This window comes from Balaenoptera acutorostrata, chromosome 11 (assembly GCF_949987535.1).
Source record: "Balaenoptera acutorostrata chromosome 11, mBalAcu1.1, whole genome shotgun sequence".
In the NCBI taxonomy this organism is placed as follows: Eukaryota; Metazoa; Chordata; class Mammalia; order Artiodactyla; family Balaenopteridae; genus Balaenoptera; species Balaenoptera acutorostrata.
In genome coordinates this window covers 89,800,352-89,817,274 of record NC_080074.1, presented here as the reverse complement: position 1 = coordinate 89,817,274, position 16,923 = coordinate 89,800,352, and the positions used below count along the sequence as shown (strand labels likewise).

At 36.0% G+C, this 16,923-nt stretch overlaps 1 protein-coding gene across 6 annotated transcripts in view; it reads left to right on the top strand.

The window, feature by feature from the left end:
- Positions 1–16,923, top strand: part of SLCO1C1 (solute carrier organic anion transporter family member 1C1) — a 57,022-nt gene that overhangs the window by 13,016 nt on the left and 27,083 nt on the right. For all 6 annotated transcript variants that reach the window (XM_057556806.1, XM_007194816.2, XM_057556808.1 and 3 more), the window contains 2 exons: positions 9,405–9,537; positions 14,144–14,268. In XM_057556806.1, the coding sequence (XP_057412789.1) occupies positions 9,405–9,537; positions 14,144–14,268 (258 nt within the window). The remainder of the gene's footprint in view (positions 1–9,404; positions 9,538–14,143; positions 14,269–16,923) is intronic.

Here is a 16,923-nt window from a genome sequence, read left to right as displayed (position 1 = left end):
CGCCAATACCATGTTGATGCTATTCATCAATGGACTGCACTTTGTGTAACAAGTTTCTAAAACACCTGATCATATCATTACCTTGTGTAAAGTAATTAGAGAGGCCTGGATAGTTGATTTATTCCTTGATGACTGCCCTGCCTACAACCCTAAATGGAATGAAAGTCCATGGAGAGTCAAGGTAAGGGTAACACTGCATCAGGAGAAGAAACAAGTATGAAGAGGAAGCTGGGTGCAGATCAAAAGAATAAATCAGACTTACAGAAAGAAGAAGAAATGAGCAGATAGAAAATTACATATGAAGTGATTCATTGATTATTGCTCACTCTAGATTATAGTATAAAAACATTTTGTAGCTGAAGAGACTTGGGAAGAATCTGGTCCAAATTTTTCTTAGATTCCCAGACCCCAATGCAAAACTTGAGAGGATCTATATTTAATAGAGAGTACTAATGTTGCACAGGAAGTAAAAAAGGGCCCTGAGTCTAAATTCATATTAATTCTTCCAGACCATTCTAAGGATGGAAATTGTTTATTGGATTAGATGCAATAAAAGTTCTCTGACTTCCATTGCAAAACTTTACCCCAAACATCACAGGTTTGCTCTAGTTATTTGCAATCCCTAGTTTTCCAGAAAAGCGGGTTTCCTGACCATAATTTTAATTTACTCCTTTTGCCTCTCTTCACATTCCTTCCTTCCAGAGTTCTGGACCCATTCCCACACTCTGTCTCTAGCTTTAAATTCTTCTATTTTTTTGCAGAACAATTTCATTTATCCTTTGACATCAATTGGCATCATCATCTAACATCTGCCTACTGGACACTCAATTTCTTCCCAAGTAAAGTATTTTCTTGTAACAAGGACTCTTTCTCCAAAAATGACAGAGAGTTTCCAAGAAAATAAAATGTTTTCTTATCAAGACCTACTAATATTTGCAGATATTCATTCTTTGTTTCAAATATTTTTCCATGTATTTTCTTCTAAATATTTAGAACTTTTGCTTTTTACATTTTAGTATTTAGTCAACTTGACATAGATGTTTTCAGATACACTGTTTTTTAAGGCAGTTTGGGGTTCACAGCAAAAGTGAGTAGAAGGTACAAAGATTTCCCATAAACCCCCTGTCCCCACACATGCACGGCCTCCCCCATTATCAACATCCCCCACCAGAGTGGTACATTCATTACAGTTGATGACCTACAGTGATACCTCATTATCATCCACAGTCCAGAGTTGACGTTAAGGCTCACTCTTGGTGTTGTATACTCTGTGAGATTGAACAAATGTATAATGACATGTATCCACTATTATAGTATCATACAGAGCACTTTTAATGCCCTAAAAATCCTCTGTGCTCTGCCTATTTATCCATCCCTACCCCCTACCCCTTGGCAACCACTGATCTTTTTACTGTCTCCATAGTTTTGCCTGCTTCAGAATGTTATATAGTTGGAATCATACAGTATGTAGACTTTTCAGATTGGCTTCTTTCACATGGCAATAAGCATTTAAGGTTCTTCCATGTCTTTTCATGACTGGATAACTCATTTCTTTTTAGCACTGAATAATAATCTATTTCTGAATGGACCTTAGTTTATTTATCTATTCATCAAGTGAAGAACTTCTTGATTGCTTCCAAGTTTTGGCAATTATAAAGAAAGCTACTATAAACATCTGTGTGTGCAGATTTTTGTGGTGACATAAATTTTCAAGTCTTTTGGGTAAATACCAAGGAGCATAGTTGCTGGGTCTTATGGGAAGAATATGTTTAGTTTTGTAAGGTACCACCAAATTGTCTTCCAAAGTGGCTGTACCATTTGGAATGAGAGTTCAACAATAAATGAGAGTTCTTGTTTCTCCACACCCTCAGCAGCATTTAATGTTTTGGATTTTGACCATTCTAATAGATATGTAGTGGTGTTTCATTGTTTCTTAATTTGCAGTTTCCTGATGACATACGATGCTGAACATCTTTTTGTGTGTTCATTTGCCATCTGTGTATCTTCTTTGGTGATCTGTCCATCGAGGTATTTGGTCCATGTTTTAAACAGGTTGTTTGTATTCTTATTGTTGGGTTTTAAGAGTTCTTTGTGTATTTTGGATAACAGTCCTTTATCTGATATGGTTTTTGCAAATATTTTCTCTTGGTATGTGGTTTGTCTTTTAAGTCTCTTAATATCATCTTTCATAGAGCAGAAATTTTTAATTTTAATAAAGTCCAGCTTATCAATTTTTTCTTTCATGGATTGGGCTTTTGGTGTTGCATCTAAAACGTCATCACCAAACCCACGGTCTTCTAGGTTTTCTCTTATGTTATCTTCTAGAAGTTTTATAGTTTTGCATTTTACATTTAGGTCTGTGATCCATTTTGAGTTTATTTTTGTGAAGACTGTAAAGTCTGTGTCTAGATTCAGTTTTTTTGTTTTCTTTTTTTTGCATGTGGATGTCAAGTTCTTCCAGCACCATTTATTGAAAAGACTATCTTTGCTCTATTGTATTGCCTTTATTCCTTTCTCAAAGACCAGTTAACTGTATTTATGTAGTCTGTTTCTGGGCTATCTATTCTGTTCCATGTATCTATTTATCTATTCTTTCACCAGTGTCACACTGTCTTGATTACTGTGGCTTTAGAGTATGTCTTGAAATTGGGTAGTGTCAGTCTTCCAACTTTGTTTTTCTGCAATATCTTGTTGGTTATTCTGGGTATTTTATTTGTCCATAAAAACTTTAGAATCAGTTTGTCACTATCCACAAATAACTTGCTGTGATTTTGTTTAAGATTGTATTGAATGCATAGATCAAGTAGGAAAGAAATGACATCTTAACAGTACTGAGTCTTCCTATCCATGAACATAGGATATCTCTCCATTTATTGAGTTATTTGATTTCTTTAGTCAGAGTTTTACAGTTCTCTTCATATAGATCTTGTACATATTTTGTTAAATTTGTACTTATTTCATTTTAGGGGGTGCTAATGTAAATGGTATTATGTTTTTAAATTCCTGTTTTTCACTGCTGACATATAGGAAAGTGATTGACTTCTGTGTATTAGCCCTGTATCTTGCAACCCTGCTATAATCATGTATTAGTTCCAGGAGTTCTTTTGTTAATTCTTTCAGATTTTCTACAAAGATGATCATGTCTTATGGGAACAAAGCTAGTTTTATTTCTTCCTTCCAAGTCTGTATACCTTTATTTCCTTTTCTTGTCCTATTGCATTAAGTAGGACTCCCCGTACAATATTGAAAAACAATGGTGAGAGGAGATAGCCTTGCCATGTGCCTGATCTTAGTGGAAAAGCTTTGAATTTCTTACCATTAAGTATGATATTAGCTGTATTTTTTGGTAGTTTTGTTTTTTTTTAATCAAGTTGAGGACATTCCTCCCTCTTCCAAGTTTATGGAGGTTCTTTTTTTTTTTTCTCTTTTAATCATGATTGGTTGTAGAGTTTTGTCAAATGCTTTTTCTGCATATATTGATATGATCATGTGATTTTTCTTCTTTAGCCTGTTGATATGATGTATTACATTAATTGATTTTCTAATGCTGAACCAGCCCTGCATACCTGGGATAAATCCCGCTTGGTCTTAATGTACAATTATTTCTACATATTGTTGGATTTGATTTGCTAATATGTTGTTGAGGATTTTTGCACCTATGTTCAGGAGAGATATTAGTTTGTTGTTTTCTTTTCTTGTAATGCCTTTTCTGGTTTTTGTATTAGGGTGATGTTGCACTTGTAGAATTAGGAAGTGTTCCCTCTCTATCTTCTGAAAGAGACTGTAGAGAATTACTATAATTTCTTCATTAACTGTTTGGAAAAATTCACCAGTGAATCTACATGGACCTGGTACTTTCTGTTTTGGAAGGATATTAATTATTGGTTCAATTTCTTTAATAGATATAGGTACAGATTATCTATATCTCCCTATGTGAGTGTTGGCAGATTGTGTCTTTCAATTTGAATTCCTCCCTCCCATCCTTTGTATCACTGTTATTATTCATTTTATTTCACTTATACATAAGCAAACATGCGTACATAAGACTACATCATTGAACACATTTTTGATATTATTATTTTGAACAAACTGTTATCTGCTAGATCAATTAAGAGTAAGAAAAATAAGTTTTAAATTTACCATCACTTATTTCTTCTCTGATGCTCATCCTTTCTTTATGTGGATCTGAGTTTCTGAATTTTATTATTATTTTTTTCTCTGAAGAGCTTCTTTTAACATTTCATGAAAGGCAGGTCTACTGGAAACACATTTCCTCAACATTTGTCTGTCTGAGAAAGTATTTCTTCTTTGCTTTTGAAGGATAACTTAACAGGGTACAGAACTTTAGGTTGGTGGGGTTTTTTTCTCTCAACACTTCAAAAATTTTTTCTATACTCTTTTCTTGTTTGCATGGTTTCTGAAGAGAAATAAGATGTAATTCTTATTTTCCTCCTCTATAAGTAAGGTGAGCTTTTTTAAAGAAATTATCTCTTATATTTGATTTTCTGTAGTTTGAAAATGATATGTCTAGTTTAGATTTTTTGGCATTTATCCTGCTCATTGTTCTCTTAGGTTCCTGGATCTGTGGTTTGGTGTGTGATATTAATTTGGTAGAAATTCTCAGTCGTTATTATTTTAAATATTTCTTCTATTCCTTTGACTCTTGCTTCTCTTTCTGGAATTCCCATTACCTGTATGTTACACCTTTTATAGTTCCACGTCCTTGGATATTCTGTTCTGTTTTGTTTTTTTTTTTTTTCTTCAGTCTTTTTTTCTCTTTGCTTTTAAGTTTTGGTGTTTTCTATTGATATATCCTCAAGCTCAGAGATTCTTTCCTCAACTGTGTCCAGTCTACCAACAAGCCTATCAAAGGCATTCTTTATTTCTGTTACCATGTTTTTGTTCTCTAGCTTTTTTTTTTTTTTGGATCTTTCTCAGAATTTCCATCTCTCTGATTTACATTACCCATTTGTTCTTGCATGCTCTTTAGTTTTTCCGTTAGAGCTCTTGGCATCTTAATCATAGTTGTCTTAAATTTCTAGTCGGGCAACTCCAAAATCTCTGTCATGTCTGGTTCTGATTCTTGCTGTCTCTTCAAAAAGTTTTTCTTTTTACTTTCAGTATGTCTTATAATTTTTCCCTTCATAGCCAGAAATGATGTACTGGGTAAAAGGAACTGCTATAAATAGGCCTTTAGTAATATGATGGTATTGTGTGAGGGAGAGGAAGTATTCTATAGTCCTATGGGTCTCAGGCTCTTAGTGAGCCTATGCCTCTGGACTGTGAACTTCAGATGTGCTTCTCAGTCCCCCTATCCCTCACTGATGGGACAGGATAGCTAGAACAGCTGAAGTTGGGTATTTCCCTTCCCCCAGGTCAGTTGGGCTCTGATAATGCCCCAGCAGGTTAGACTCTGGTTACTAGTTTCCCCTAAAAGCAGACTTTCTTAAGAAAAACAGAGTGCTCTGGTGTATTTCAAAATGGTTCCCTTTCCCCTCCCCATGCTGCAAGCACAAAAGTTTTATTCTCCAATATTCACTGTGAGAACCTAATTGAGCTCCTGAAGTAAAACTCACAAGAGACTGTGTGCCCTCAATCACTGGGTCCCTCTGGAGTTTTTATCTCTCAGAATTGCTGATGCTGAGCCTCCTGTCACTTATAGTTCAGGTTTTTCTTACCATAACACTGGTTCCCAAGGAGATTTATTGCTGTGGATTTCTATTCCAGCTGGCCACAATTCTCTGCATTTGCCTATTGGTCTCTCCAATTTTGGGGACAGCAGTCTGCCCTATGACCCCATCTTTCTGACAGATCTAAGAAGAGTTGTTGATTTTTCAACTTCTTACTTGGTGTTAGGATGAAGTGGATACTTCTAGCTTCTTACATGCTGGACCAGAAAAGGCATATCCTTAAAATACAATTTTTTAAAATACAAGGTCAGGTTGCAATCTCTTTATATTATTATAATGAATTGTCCAGTCAGCACTAATTCAATATATACTTAACCCAGTTATTTGCAATACCCTCTTTATCATATATTAACTTATCACTTAGGTGTAAATCTTTCCATAAGATTTCTGTTGATCCCTGACTCAATACAAGACTGTCTTCTTGATTATAGTTTTATAATTAGTTCTGTTACTAGGTAGGAAAATTTCCAACTTTTCCATCAAATTTTTTCTTGGCTCTACTTGGAATAGTTTCCTGAAACATCCAATTTTGGTTTGACTGAAATTGCATAGAATTTATAGATCAAATCAGATAACTGAAATTTTATGTTAGTGAGTCTTTCCATCCAAGAACATGGTATATATCTCAATTTACTTAGGCCTCTTTTATATAGCTTTCAGTATTCTATTTATAATCTATACATATACTAATTATCTTTTGTTAGATTTATTCCTACATATTTAAAGTTTTTGTTGCTATTGTGAAAAGAATTTTTGTTACATTTCTTATTTAGTAATTCCTGTAATACTCTAAGAGTAGTAACATCTAATGTTATACATATACAGCAGTCTTGCTGAATTTATGTTAATTTTAATTGATTGTCTATAGATGCTGTAGATTTTCCTGAATAATCATACTGTCTGAAACAGAAGACAACTGTATATCATTCTTTCCAATTATTAGATTTGTTATTTCTTGTTCTTGCCTTATTGCATTGGGCTCAGCACTATGCCCAATAGAAGTAGTGACAGTGGGCATCCTTCTCTTGTATCTTAACTTAATGAAAATACTTTTAAAATTTCACCATTAAACAATATCTGTGCTGTGCAGTTTTGATAGATACAGTGTAAAAGTTAATTTGCTCAGATTTTTTATTATAAATGGTTAATTATATTAATGTTTTACATCTCTCAAGATAACCATGGAATTTTTCCTCTTCCATTATTTAATATAGAGCTTTAATTAACAGATTTGTTTCTTATTTGGTGGTACCCTTGCACTCCTAGAATAAACTGCATTTGGTCTCTTCTTTCATTGTCCTTGTCTAGTTTGAATTGCAAGGGTATATTGGTCTTAAAGCATGAGTTGGGTAGCTTTCTTTTCTGTTATCTGAAGTACTGTGTGTGGGTGTGGGGAGAGAAAGAGAGAGAAAAAGAGGAAGAGAGAAAGAGAGAAAATCTAGTACTTGAAAATTTGATAAAATGTATTTGTAAACCTCTCTGGACCTGTTGTCTTTTTCAGAAGTTTTTTTTTTTTTTTTTCTTATTTATTTATTTATTTATTTATTTATTTTTGGCTGTGTTGGGTCTTCGGTTCGTGCGAGGGCTTTCTCCAGTTGCGGCAAGCGGGGGCCACTCTTCATCGCGGTGCGGGGACCGCTCTTCATCGCGGTGCGCGGGCCTTTCTCTATCGCGGCCCCTCCCGTCGCGGGGCACAGGCTCCAGACGCGCAGGCTCAGCAATTGTGGCTCACGGGCCCAGCTGCTCCGTGGCATGTGGGATCTTCCCAGACCAGGGCTCGAACCCGTGTCCCCTGCATTAGCAGGCAGATTCTCAACCACTGCGCCACCAGGGAAGCCCTCTTTTTCAGAAGTTAGTGGTAGTAGATGTGAAAGAATATTGATATCCAACTTGATTTTTTAAAGATTAGACATCACTATTTATTTTCTAAGTATATCTTCTGAGAACTCAGAAAAGATACTAAATAAAGGAAGCAAAAACTTCTATAGACTTCACAGAAGCTCAAATGGTATTATGTAGTGTTTGGCATACCCACTAATGTAACATAGAAACAGCCTGTAAACATGAGTCCTTTATTGTGACATGTTGGTGGTATGGGAGTTGGGGAGGGAGATAATGGTGGTAGTGGTGGGGACACATTACCTATAAACTGAAAGTCAACTTTCACTTTAGTTTGGTTTATTTACTGTGACACATTAGCAAAACTATAGACATAATTATCAATATGGTACAAAATTTCTTCTACTAAATACTTAAATGTCAAACGAGAAATTTCATACTCAAGTTTTTTTGATATGAAAATTCAAAAGAGCTTAATTCTTCCTGGAGCCATAAAGCCTGGAGCCACTGTAGACTAGAGCAAGGTTTTTTCACTATTGTTATTGCCCTCAAGGCTATAAAAATTGCTGCTCTTTTTGCACTTGACTAAAGCTGGCAATGTGAATAAACAGTAGTACATTAGATGATTGCTTACAGATGTAAGGAAACTACTCTTTCTGGAAAATTGAAAACATTGAGAACATCAAAGCAAGGCCACCCAACAGCCATCACAATCAATCGCTGGAGAATTGCTAAGTTTTACTTTATCTAACACCACAGTCCTTAAAAACTAAATATTCCCAATGCAAATAGCTAAAACTTTAAAGCCCCTTGAAATCTAAGACCCTAAGCAATGTTTGTCAAAGCGTATTCCAGGAACCATCTCCATCAACACATTTGAACTAGTATTAAAAATGCAGATTTCTTGGCCTGCATCCCCCTCCCCCATCCATGAAATCAGAAACTGTTTAGAGCTGTCAAGATTCTGCATTTTTAACGTTTCTGTTTCCCCCACCACTCCTTTCCAGTAATTTTTGTGCACAGCAAGGCATTAGAAAATCTTCCTTAAAGGATGTTTAATCAGTTAACACCATCATCAACTAAAAGTAATTTATCACATCCTTCACTAGAGATATTTTAGAAAGGCTTAAGCCCCACCTTCAAAAAAATGTATTCTTTAATTATATTTTTAAAAAAGAGATGGGTATAATTTATGGAGACTTTCTATTTTATAAAATTTGTATTATGAGCATACATTGAGTTTATCTAATTGATGTATTTCTGAAGTTATGTGGAGTAATTTTTATATGTATTTTGAATCATATTTTTATAAAAAGTATATAAATATGCATTTCATAATTTGATTTCATTTAAAGTGAGGTAGAGTTGTGTTTGTTTTTTCTTTTGGGAATATCAGCTAAAGCAATACTATATGATGTATGTTTCAAGAGCGAATGGGAAACCAATAGAAGTTTTAATAGAAAATGTGAACAAATGAAGAAAGAGTAATAAAGTTTACTTCAAAATCACCAAGGAAAATTTAAGAGAACAACTAAAGGAAGCCTTCTACAATTTGATTTATTGATAGAACACTTTAAATGGACAAATAATTAAGGTGGATGAAAACAAGGTAGAAGGGTTGTTTATAAAAATATCAATATTTTGATAAAAGGATGAGATGATTGAAATAATGAATCTGAAGATAGTTCAACAGTCATCTCAGATTAAAGGAAAGAAAGACAAATGATGGGGAAGATAGTGGGAGATGGTTTAGTCAAAACAAAACATTGCCAAACCTGCTATAGACGTTCATTCATTTAGTTATAGTCATTTAGTTATGCTGATGACTTTTTCTAAGTTGTCTAACTTATGAACATTTTATTCTTTTCCCCAAAGGAAATCTCTTAGTTATAACATTTGTTAGCTACTTTGGAGCCAAACTTCACAGGCCAAAAATAATTGGAGCAGGGTGCCTAATCATGGGCGTTGGAACATTGCTCATTGCAATGCCTCAGTTCTTCATGGAGCAGTAAGTCTAAAGCAAACATCTTTTTCTTGCCTTAACAAACAACTGTATGATGATTACAATTAATTATTTAAATTTAAGAAAATAACTCCTGTCTTAAACCATGATAATTTATATCTTATTTTTATTACACCCACTTTGGGCAAAATTTCAAAATACTTACAATTTTACTTATGATTTAATAATCTGTAAAAAATTTTTTCAATATACTACTATGTATTTATGTCAACAAAATTTAAAGGGAAATTTTCACGATTATGCCTTCTTTCAAATGCTTTAACTTAGGTGTGGAGGCAAAATATATAAGTAAAGAGAAAGTAATAAATTATGTGGTAAATGTCAAATGAGTATCAAAGGGGTAATAAATGAATGTTACAGACAGTATGCTGGATCATGGTACAATTGACTGGCAGATCATTGACTTAGGGATACATGACCAACTGAAATAACTATACGATGTTCAAATATTATCTCATAGAACTTTCTCAGTAGAAGTGGGGTGCTTGTATTCTTTAACCCTGAAGTTTACTGTTGATACTTTTGTTAGTAATTTGTTAGTTCTTGAATACAACTTTAGTATTTCCAAAGATTTTGTCGTATCATTTCACCTTTACAACAACCTGTGAGGCAGGAGAGCATATTTTATCTTTTTTTAATTTTAGAGCTAAGGACCATAACCTAGAGAGTCTGGTGACCTTCTCGGGGTTAGGTGTCTTCTAATTATAGAACTGGATTCTTAAAACCAGCATTATATATATCAAGTAATTCTTTGATGACTGTCCACTCTAGACCATCATACCATGACATTTTAGATCTGGAGAGACTTAGAAATGATCTGGTCCAAACTTTTTCTTGGATTCCCAGGTCACTTATATAAATATAATTTGATTTTGACTTCTGTGTCCAATCTGTAAAGATAGTTCACAGAATCCTCTGTGTGGGATCTTTCCTATCTATTTGGGTGGTTTCTCTGGCCCCTTTGTCTTTACATGAAGAGGGGTCTGTGGCTTCAAGACTTCTGCCTACTCTTTGGACACCTATCTGGCCTCCTTTCCACAGGGCAGAAGTTTCCTTAGATCACTGAGGTTATGCAAAGGTGTTATATGTGGGCAGTGGGTAAGGAGGAGACAAAGGAGAAGGCTGAGGAAAAGGGTCTCCAATCCACCTAACTCCTGATTGATTCATAGCTGTGTTATCTGTTCTAGTCATTGAACTTCCATGCAACAGTTCGCTCAGAGTGGGGGAAAAGAGTTCCACTACTAAAAATATTAAAATTTGAAAGTAGGTTCAGAGGCTAGATAAATCCTGGACCCTTGACCTAACTCATTCTGCAGCGCATCAGTAGCTCTTCTATATGACCTTGGGCATGTCATCTAACCTTCCTAGGCCTCAGTTTATAATACCTTAAAATAGGTATTATAGGTATTAAAAATAATAGTTAGCTTCTAATGTTGTTGCAAATATTAAATGGAATGACACAGGTAAAATGCTTACCAAGTTTCCTGACATAACTAGGAGCTGTGTCATTCTTGTTGTGCATTGTTTTCAACCCTCCTCAGATAATTAAGCCAGCTGGTTTTAACCAGAGACAGCAATGATTTGTCTCAAAGGTGTTGCATTGAGATTAATAATAGTGTTACTTCAAGTTGATGACAAATATAACATACTAATACAAGAAAACCAGAAAGAGAAGTATAGCTAAGAGAAGCCAGACAGGCTAGTGCTGACAAAGGGTGCCAAACAAACACAGATTCTTATCAACCACCTTTTATATGTTGAAAGATATATTTGTTCATTTATTATTTAGTGTCTGCCATTTGCCTGATATTGTGCCAGGTAATGGGGAAAAAACAAAATGAAATAAAACAAAAATACCCCCATACACAGTTCTTTCCTTCATGAAGTTTGCTGTCTACTGAGGATTACTACAATAACTTCTTTCCAACCTTTCACAGCATTAGTCACTAATTGGGTACTTGTCCAAAATGTAACTTTGGTTCTGTCACCGAGGAGTGTACTCTGCCTAGCAGACGTACCCTCAATGTGCAACTAGACATAATATTAATTATAGATACCAATTATTGAGGGACTACCCCCAACAGACTGTGTTCAGCCTTATGTGTGTTAGTTCATCTAACTCATGAATTTTTTTAACATCTTTATTGGAGTATAATTGCTTTACAATGGTGTGTTAGTTTCTGCTTTATAACAAAGTGGATCAGTTATACATATATATATGTCCCCATCTCTCTTCCCTCTTGCGTCTCCCTCCCTCCCACCCTCCCTATCCCACCCCTCTAGGTGGTCACAAAGCACTGAGCTGATCTCCCTGTGCTATGCGGCTGCTTCCCACTAGCTATCTATTTTACACATCTAACTCATGAATTTAATAAATATGTTTGATCATTGTTCTAGGTAATGGGGATAGAATAGTGACAAAAATCTCTGCTCTTACGGATCTTACTAGGAAGAGATAGATAATAAATAAACAGACAAATAATGAGATATGCCAGAAATGTTAAGTGCTACAGAGAAAATTAACCCAGGGAGACACATAAGTGTGTGCACAGCGTTGCAGTGTAAAGTAGGGTTTTCAGGGGATGGCTCACCGAGATGGTGACCTTTGTGAAGGGCTGAAAGAGATGAGGAGAGAGCCATACAGACATCTGGAGAAGAAGATTCCAGGCTAAATGAACAGTGAATGGGACATTCCTGCAGGAGGAGGGAGTCAGGCATGTGGTCTCCTGCAGGGATGAGCAACGGGAAAGTGTGAGGGGGTACAGAGGAGACGTCAAGGTTGTTTCTCAAACTCTGATGGACATTGGAATCACCGGAGGCTCTTGGTAAAATGTAGATTCTGATTCAGTAGCTCTGGGGTTGGGGTTGAGATTCAGCTGATGCTGCTGGTCTGCAGACCACACCTCGGGTAGTAAGGACACAGATCATTGCAAAGACTTCACCTCCTCAGAAAGGGATGGGAAGACAGAGGAGAGTTTTGAGCAGAATGGCACAATCTGACATATTTTTAAAGGGACACAGTGACTACAGATTGGGAAAATAACTCAGGAAGGGCAAATGTGAAAGCAGAGAGACTATTTAGGAGGCTACTGTAGAACTTCACGCATCAAGATTGTGTCAGTCGGGGTTGGAAGCTAGGTCAGAACTAATATCCCTGATTTAAAATCATTTATACCATTGGTCCCCTGTTCAATCATTTGTCTCATCCAATAGAGCCTAAATAGGCACAGACCGTATCTATAGTCCTCATTTTACAACTAAGAAAACCGAAATCTGGAAAGGTTAATTGATTTTTCTCAGTGTCATATATAGTAATTAGTGACAAAGGCGGCACTTACATAAAATTCTATTTATTCAAAATCTAAATAATTATGTGTGCAGTGGTTGCCTTTTGATAGATTAAACTGAAAGCTCAAGTAATTAAAAATTTTCAAAATACTACATAATTGCTATTGACAGTCATCTTAAAGAGTCTTTAGGCATTATAATAGTCTCTGGTTTCTCTGGAATTATATTAAAGAAAGAAAATTATATTTACCATGATTTTAATACTAAATGCTCTCCTCTGTAGCTAGAAATTACAAAAGTTATCCTCATTAAGTGGTTCTTAACCAATTTTGGTCAAGGACCCATTTTGATAAAAGTGACAAAAACTATGAACCTCTTCCCTTAAATACTCACATACATACAAAAATGTTCTTACTTTTCTAGTGGGGTTCATAGACCCATTGAGGTGTATGTTATGCAACACTGATAATAAGGTAACCAATTTATCAATCTGAATATGTTAATAACTCAATACATCTTGTCCCTATCATGCTGAATAGGTTTTTACTACTGATATTTCAAACATCACTATGATTATTAGCCTTTAGTCACATAGTGCCTGAACAAAATGAGAATCAAGGTGATGTGATGTCCTTTTATCAGGTACCTCTACTCTGAAGGGTGCATGTAGAGCAAAGAAATTGGCCCCTAAAGGATAATTTGAGAGGGAGTATGGCACTGTGGGGCCGTAGATAGAATGATCGCAGCCCTACCATTCGGCACTGGCTCTTCAATCCAGCTGCTATGGTAACCTTATAAACAGAGGAAAGGGTGAAATTAGAAATAACTTAGAGCCAGATTAATAAACTGAAGAGGAAAAGGATACCGTCTGGAAAAATGGTTCAAAAAGCCCATGTATCATTATCAGTTCTCTAGAAACCACATTTCAGGTGTTCTACTACATTTACAACTCTAAGTACAGTGTGCCAATGGCCATGGATGTTAAATTATTGCTTTTAGAGATAATCATGATTTTACGGAGTGTTGGATATTTTTTCACCAATCGAGTAGGTGATTACAGTCATTATTTTATATTAAAATGAGCCTCTCTAAATCATTCTTTTATTTTCTTTCATGACACTGGGTAATTGGTTCAGATATGGTGTAATATCTGTGAACTAAATGCTGGTTTGGTTTAGTGATTCAGATTCTGCGAGAGCTGTAAACTCAACCAGGTCCCCTAATGAGTCAAGTAGTACACATATAATATTTTTAGCATGATGTTAAATGAGCTCGTAGTAAAGAAAATGCTTTTTTTATACAGGTACAGATATGAAAGGTATTCTCCTTTCTCCAATTCCACTTTCAGCATCTCTCCATGTTTCCTGGGGTCAAACAGTCCATTACCAATCTCAGTTATGGAAAAATCACAATCCAAAATAAATAATGGTAAGATGATTGCTTTTTACTTGACTAAACAAGCTCTTTTTAAAGATGTTATAGGTGCTTTAATATGAACAAAAAGTACCTATGTGATTTTTTGCTGTCAAAAGCTTTACTACTTAAGTTGAGATATTATAGTGCCATAAAAATTCCTAGAATATAAAGCAGAGATGAGATCCTAAGAAAATATTCAGATAATCAAATATTATGGAAGGATGGGGCATTAATTGCTGGTGACTGAGCAAAACTTCCAGTGGTTCCAAACAAGGCAAGCTGTGAAACAGGGTAAAACTAGTTTAGCATGTAAAAATCTCAGCCCATTGCTCAGATATAAAAGAAATATATTTTTCCTCCAAACTCAACTTGATTTCTGTGTTCAGCCCCTTTTCATCAGAATGGCAAAAACATAATCTCAAGTCAATTTGTCCCTAACCTCTACCCATGTTCCCAGGGGTTGCTTACATTCCAGGGAGCTTTACATTATAGTAAAGGAGAAAGTTATGGGAGGGGATGTCTTGGTGTTATCAGTAGTCCTGTCAACGTAAATATCTAAAATCCCTCTGGCCACAGTGTTTGTTCATACATGTCATCTTGGGGTCATCTTATGTCCATGTTCGTGTCCTTTTTAGCACAGTGGCTCTCTCGGTTGCAAAAGTGACCATCATGGAAACATGGAAATAATTCTACTTTCCACACAAGAGAGGATTTGGGGAATTTCGTTAGCATATCCGGAGTTCCACATGGCTGACCCGTACTGCAAAGCAAGGCTATGTGTGGACCCCCCTTGGGAGCATGGGAACAATCTCTTCTGCGTTACTCTAGGCATTGGAAACCCTGTGAAGAGGCAGGGGCAGGGGTGCCTAGCTATACTGTGCAGTCATCTCATCTTCGGGATCTTGCTACCTCCCTGAGTTCTTCCTGGCCACAGTGGCACAGGTTCTCTTCACTCATGGAGTCCATGAATCTACCCACAGGTGTCTGCCATGTCTCTGGGATGCTGAACTGGAAGGTGCTCAAATCCTCTCTCCACAGCCTTTTAGCATAAATATGCTCAATACCTCCTCCCCGCCACCCTCATCTTACTCGCTACCCCTAGGCTGGGGAATCCATTTCTACAGAGGCAGCGTGGAAGTCCTTCTTTATATACTTGCTACTCATCTAAATCTTTTATCTACACCATAAAACCTTTTCACTCCCCTAACAGCCTCATTAATGCTTTCTTCTGAGATGTCCTTTTCCTGGTCAATGAACCTGAGAAGTCTGGCTGTTTGAATGAAGGGAAGGGCCAAAAGATTAAAAGAAATATTGAAATACGAGGGGTGAAAATGGGGTGATCATAAACATGTCACCAAATTTACCCTGTCATCCTATATGAAAAGAAAGCATTCCAGAAGAAAAAGCAAATGTGAACGAAGGTAATAGATAAATTCAGGAGGGCATATAAAAATCAATGGATGAGAACAGAGGGCTTGTTTATATAAGAATATAATGGATAGTAAGTTTAATTCAGGTCCATATAAAGAGGCAAGGAGATGAGCTAAAGAATTTGGACTTTCACCTGTACACAATGTACAGTCACTGAAGATATTTTATTTTGTTCTTGGTTTTGACAGTCAGGGGAGAGACATGGTATCAATGACAATACAACTAATTAGGAAATATTTAAGCCTTTAATGTTAAAAAGAGGGATATAGGGTTTAGGGTGGGGAATGAAAATTTTTTAATGTAAAGAGACCAGTTATTAGGCAGGTACAGAGTATAAGACTCACAACTCGATCCTTTTCTTTCCTTTAGATGAGATCCTGCTCCCTTAAAGTCATAGATTTACGCGGATGTTAGACATAGCGGACACAAGGCTTATCCTAAAGGGGTTAGTGGGGTAAATAGAGGTCTCTTCTCAAAAATGCTTTGTGCACAAACCCCATTTCACCCAAATACTCTAGAGCAGAGCTCTCCACAGGAACTTCTGTGATGATGGAAATGTTCTGTATCTATACTGTCCAGTACAATAGCTGTTAGTTGCACAAGACTATTGAGTACTTGAAATATAGCCAGTGTGACTGAGAAATGGAATTTTAATTTCATGTAATTTTTATTAATTTAAATTTCAATAGCCACATGTGGCTTGTAGCCACTGTACTGGAAAGCACAAAGCTAAGGTGTCTACACTTATCTACAAGACTCCTCTACCAACAAGCATAGAACCCCACAAATGTCATGGCTGGAACTGACATTGGAATCAATTTTTAAAAAGGAGTCCCCGTTATATTTTGGGAAGTGGAATAGAAATCCAGAGAAGATAAATGAAAAATCCCTGGTCACTTGGCTACATTTCTAGAAGAGGTAGAATCAGAACTAAAAGCAACACGACTACATAGTAATCTTTTCTGTCACAGAGTCTGACTCATCTATACAAAAGCGTTCATCCCAGTTCTTCATAACCCATACTTTACCTTCAAAAATTACTTTCAAGGTTACTAGAGGAGAAGATATCTCCTGCCTCATAGGATTATTAGGAGAATTCAATTTGAAAATGTCTGCAAACCACTTAGCCCAGTGCCTTGCAGAAAGGGAGCATCCAGAAGTGGTGATTTTTAGAGATGGTTAATATTATTGCTTTTATTAAAGTCACCAAACTCTGCAAAGTATATTTAATTTATT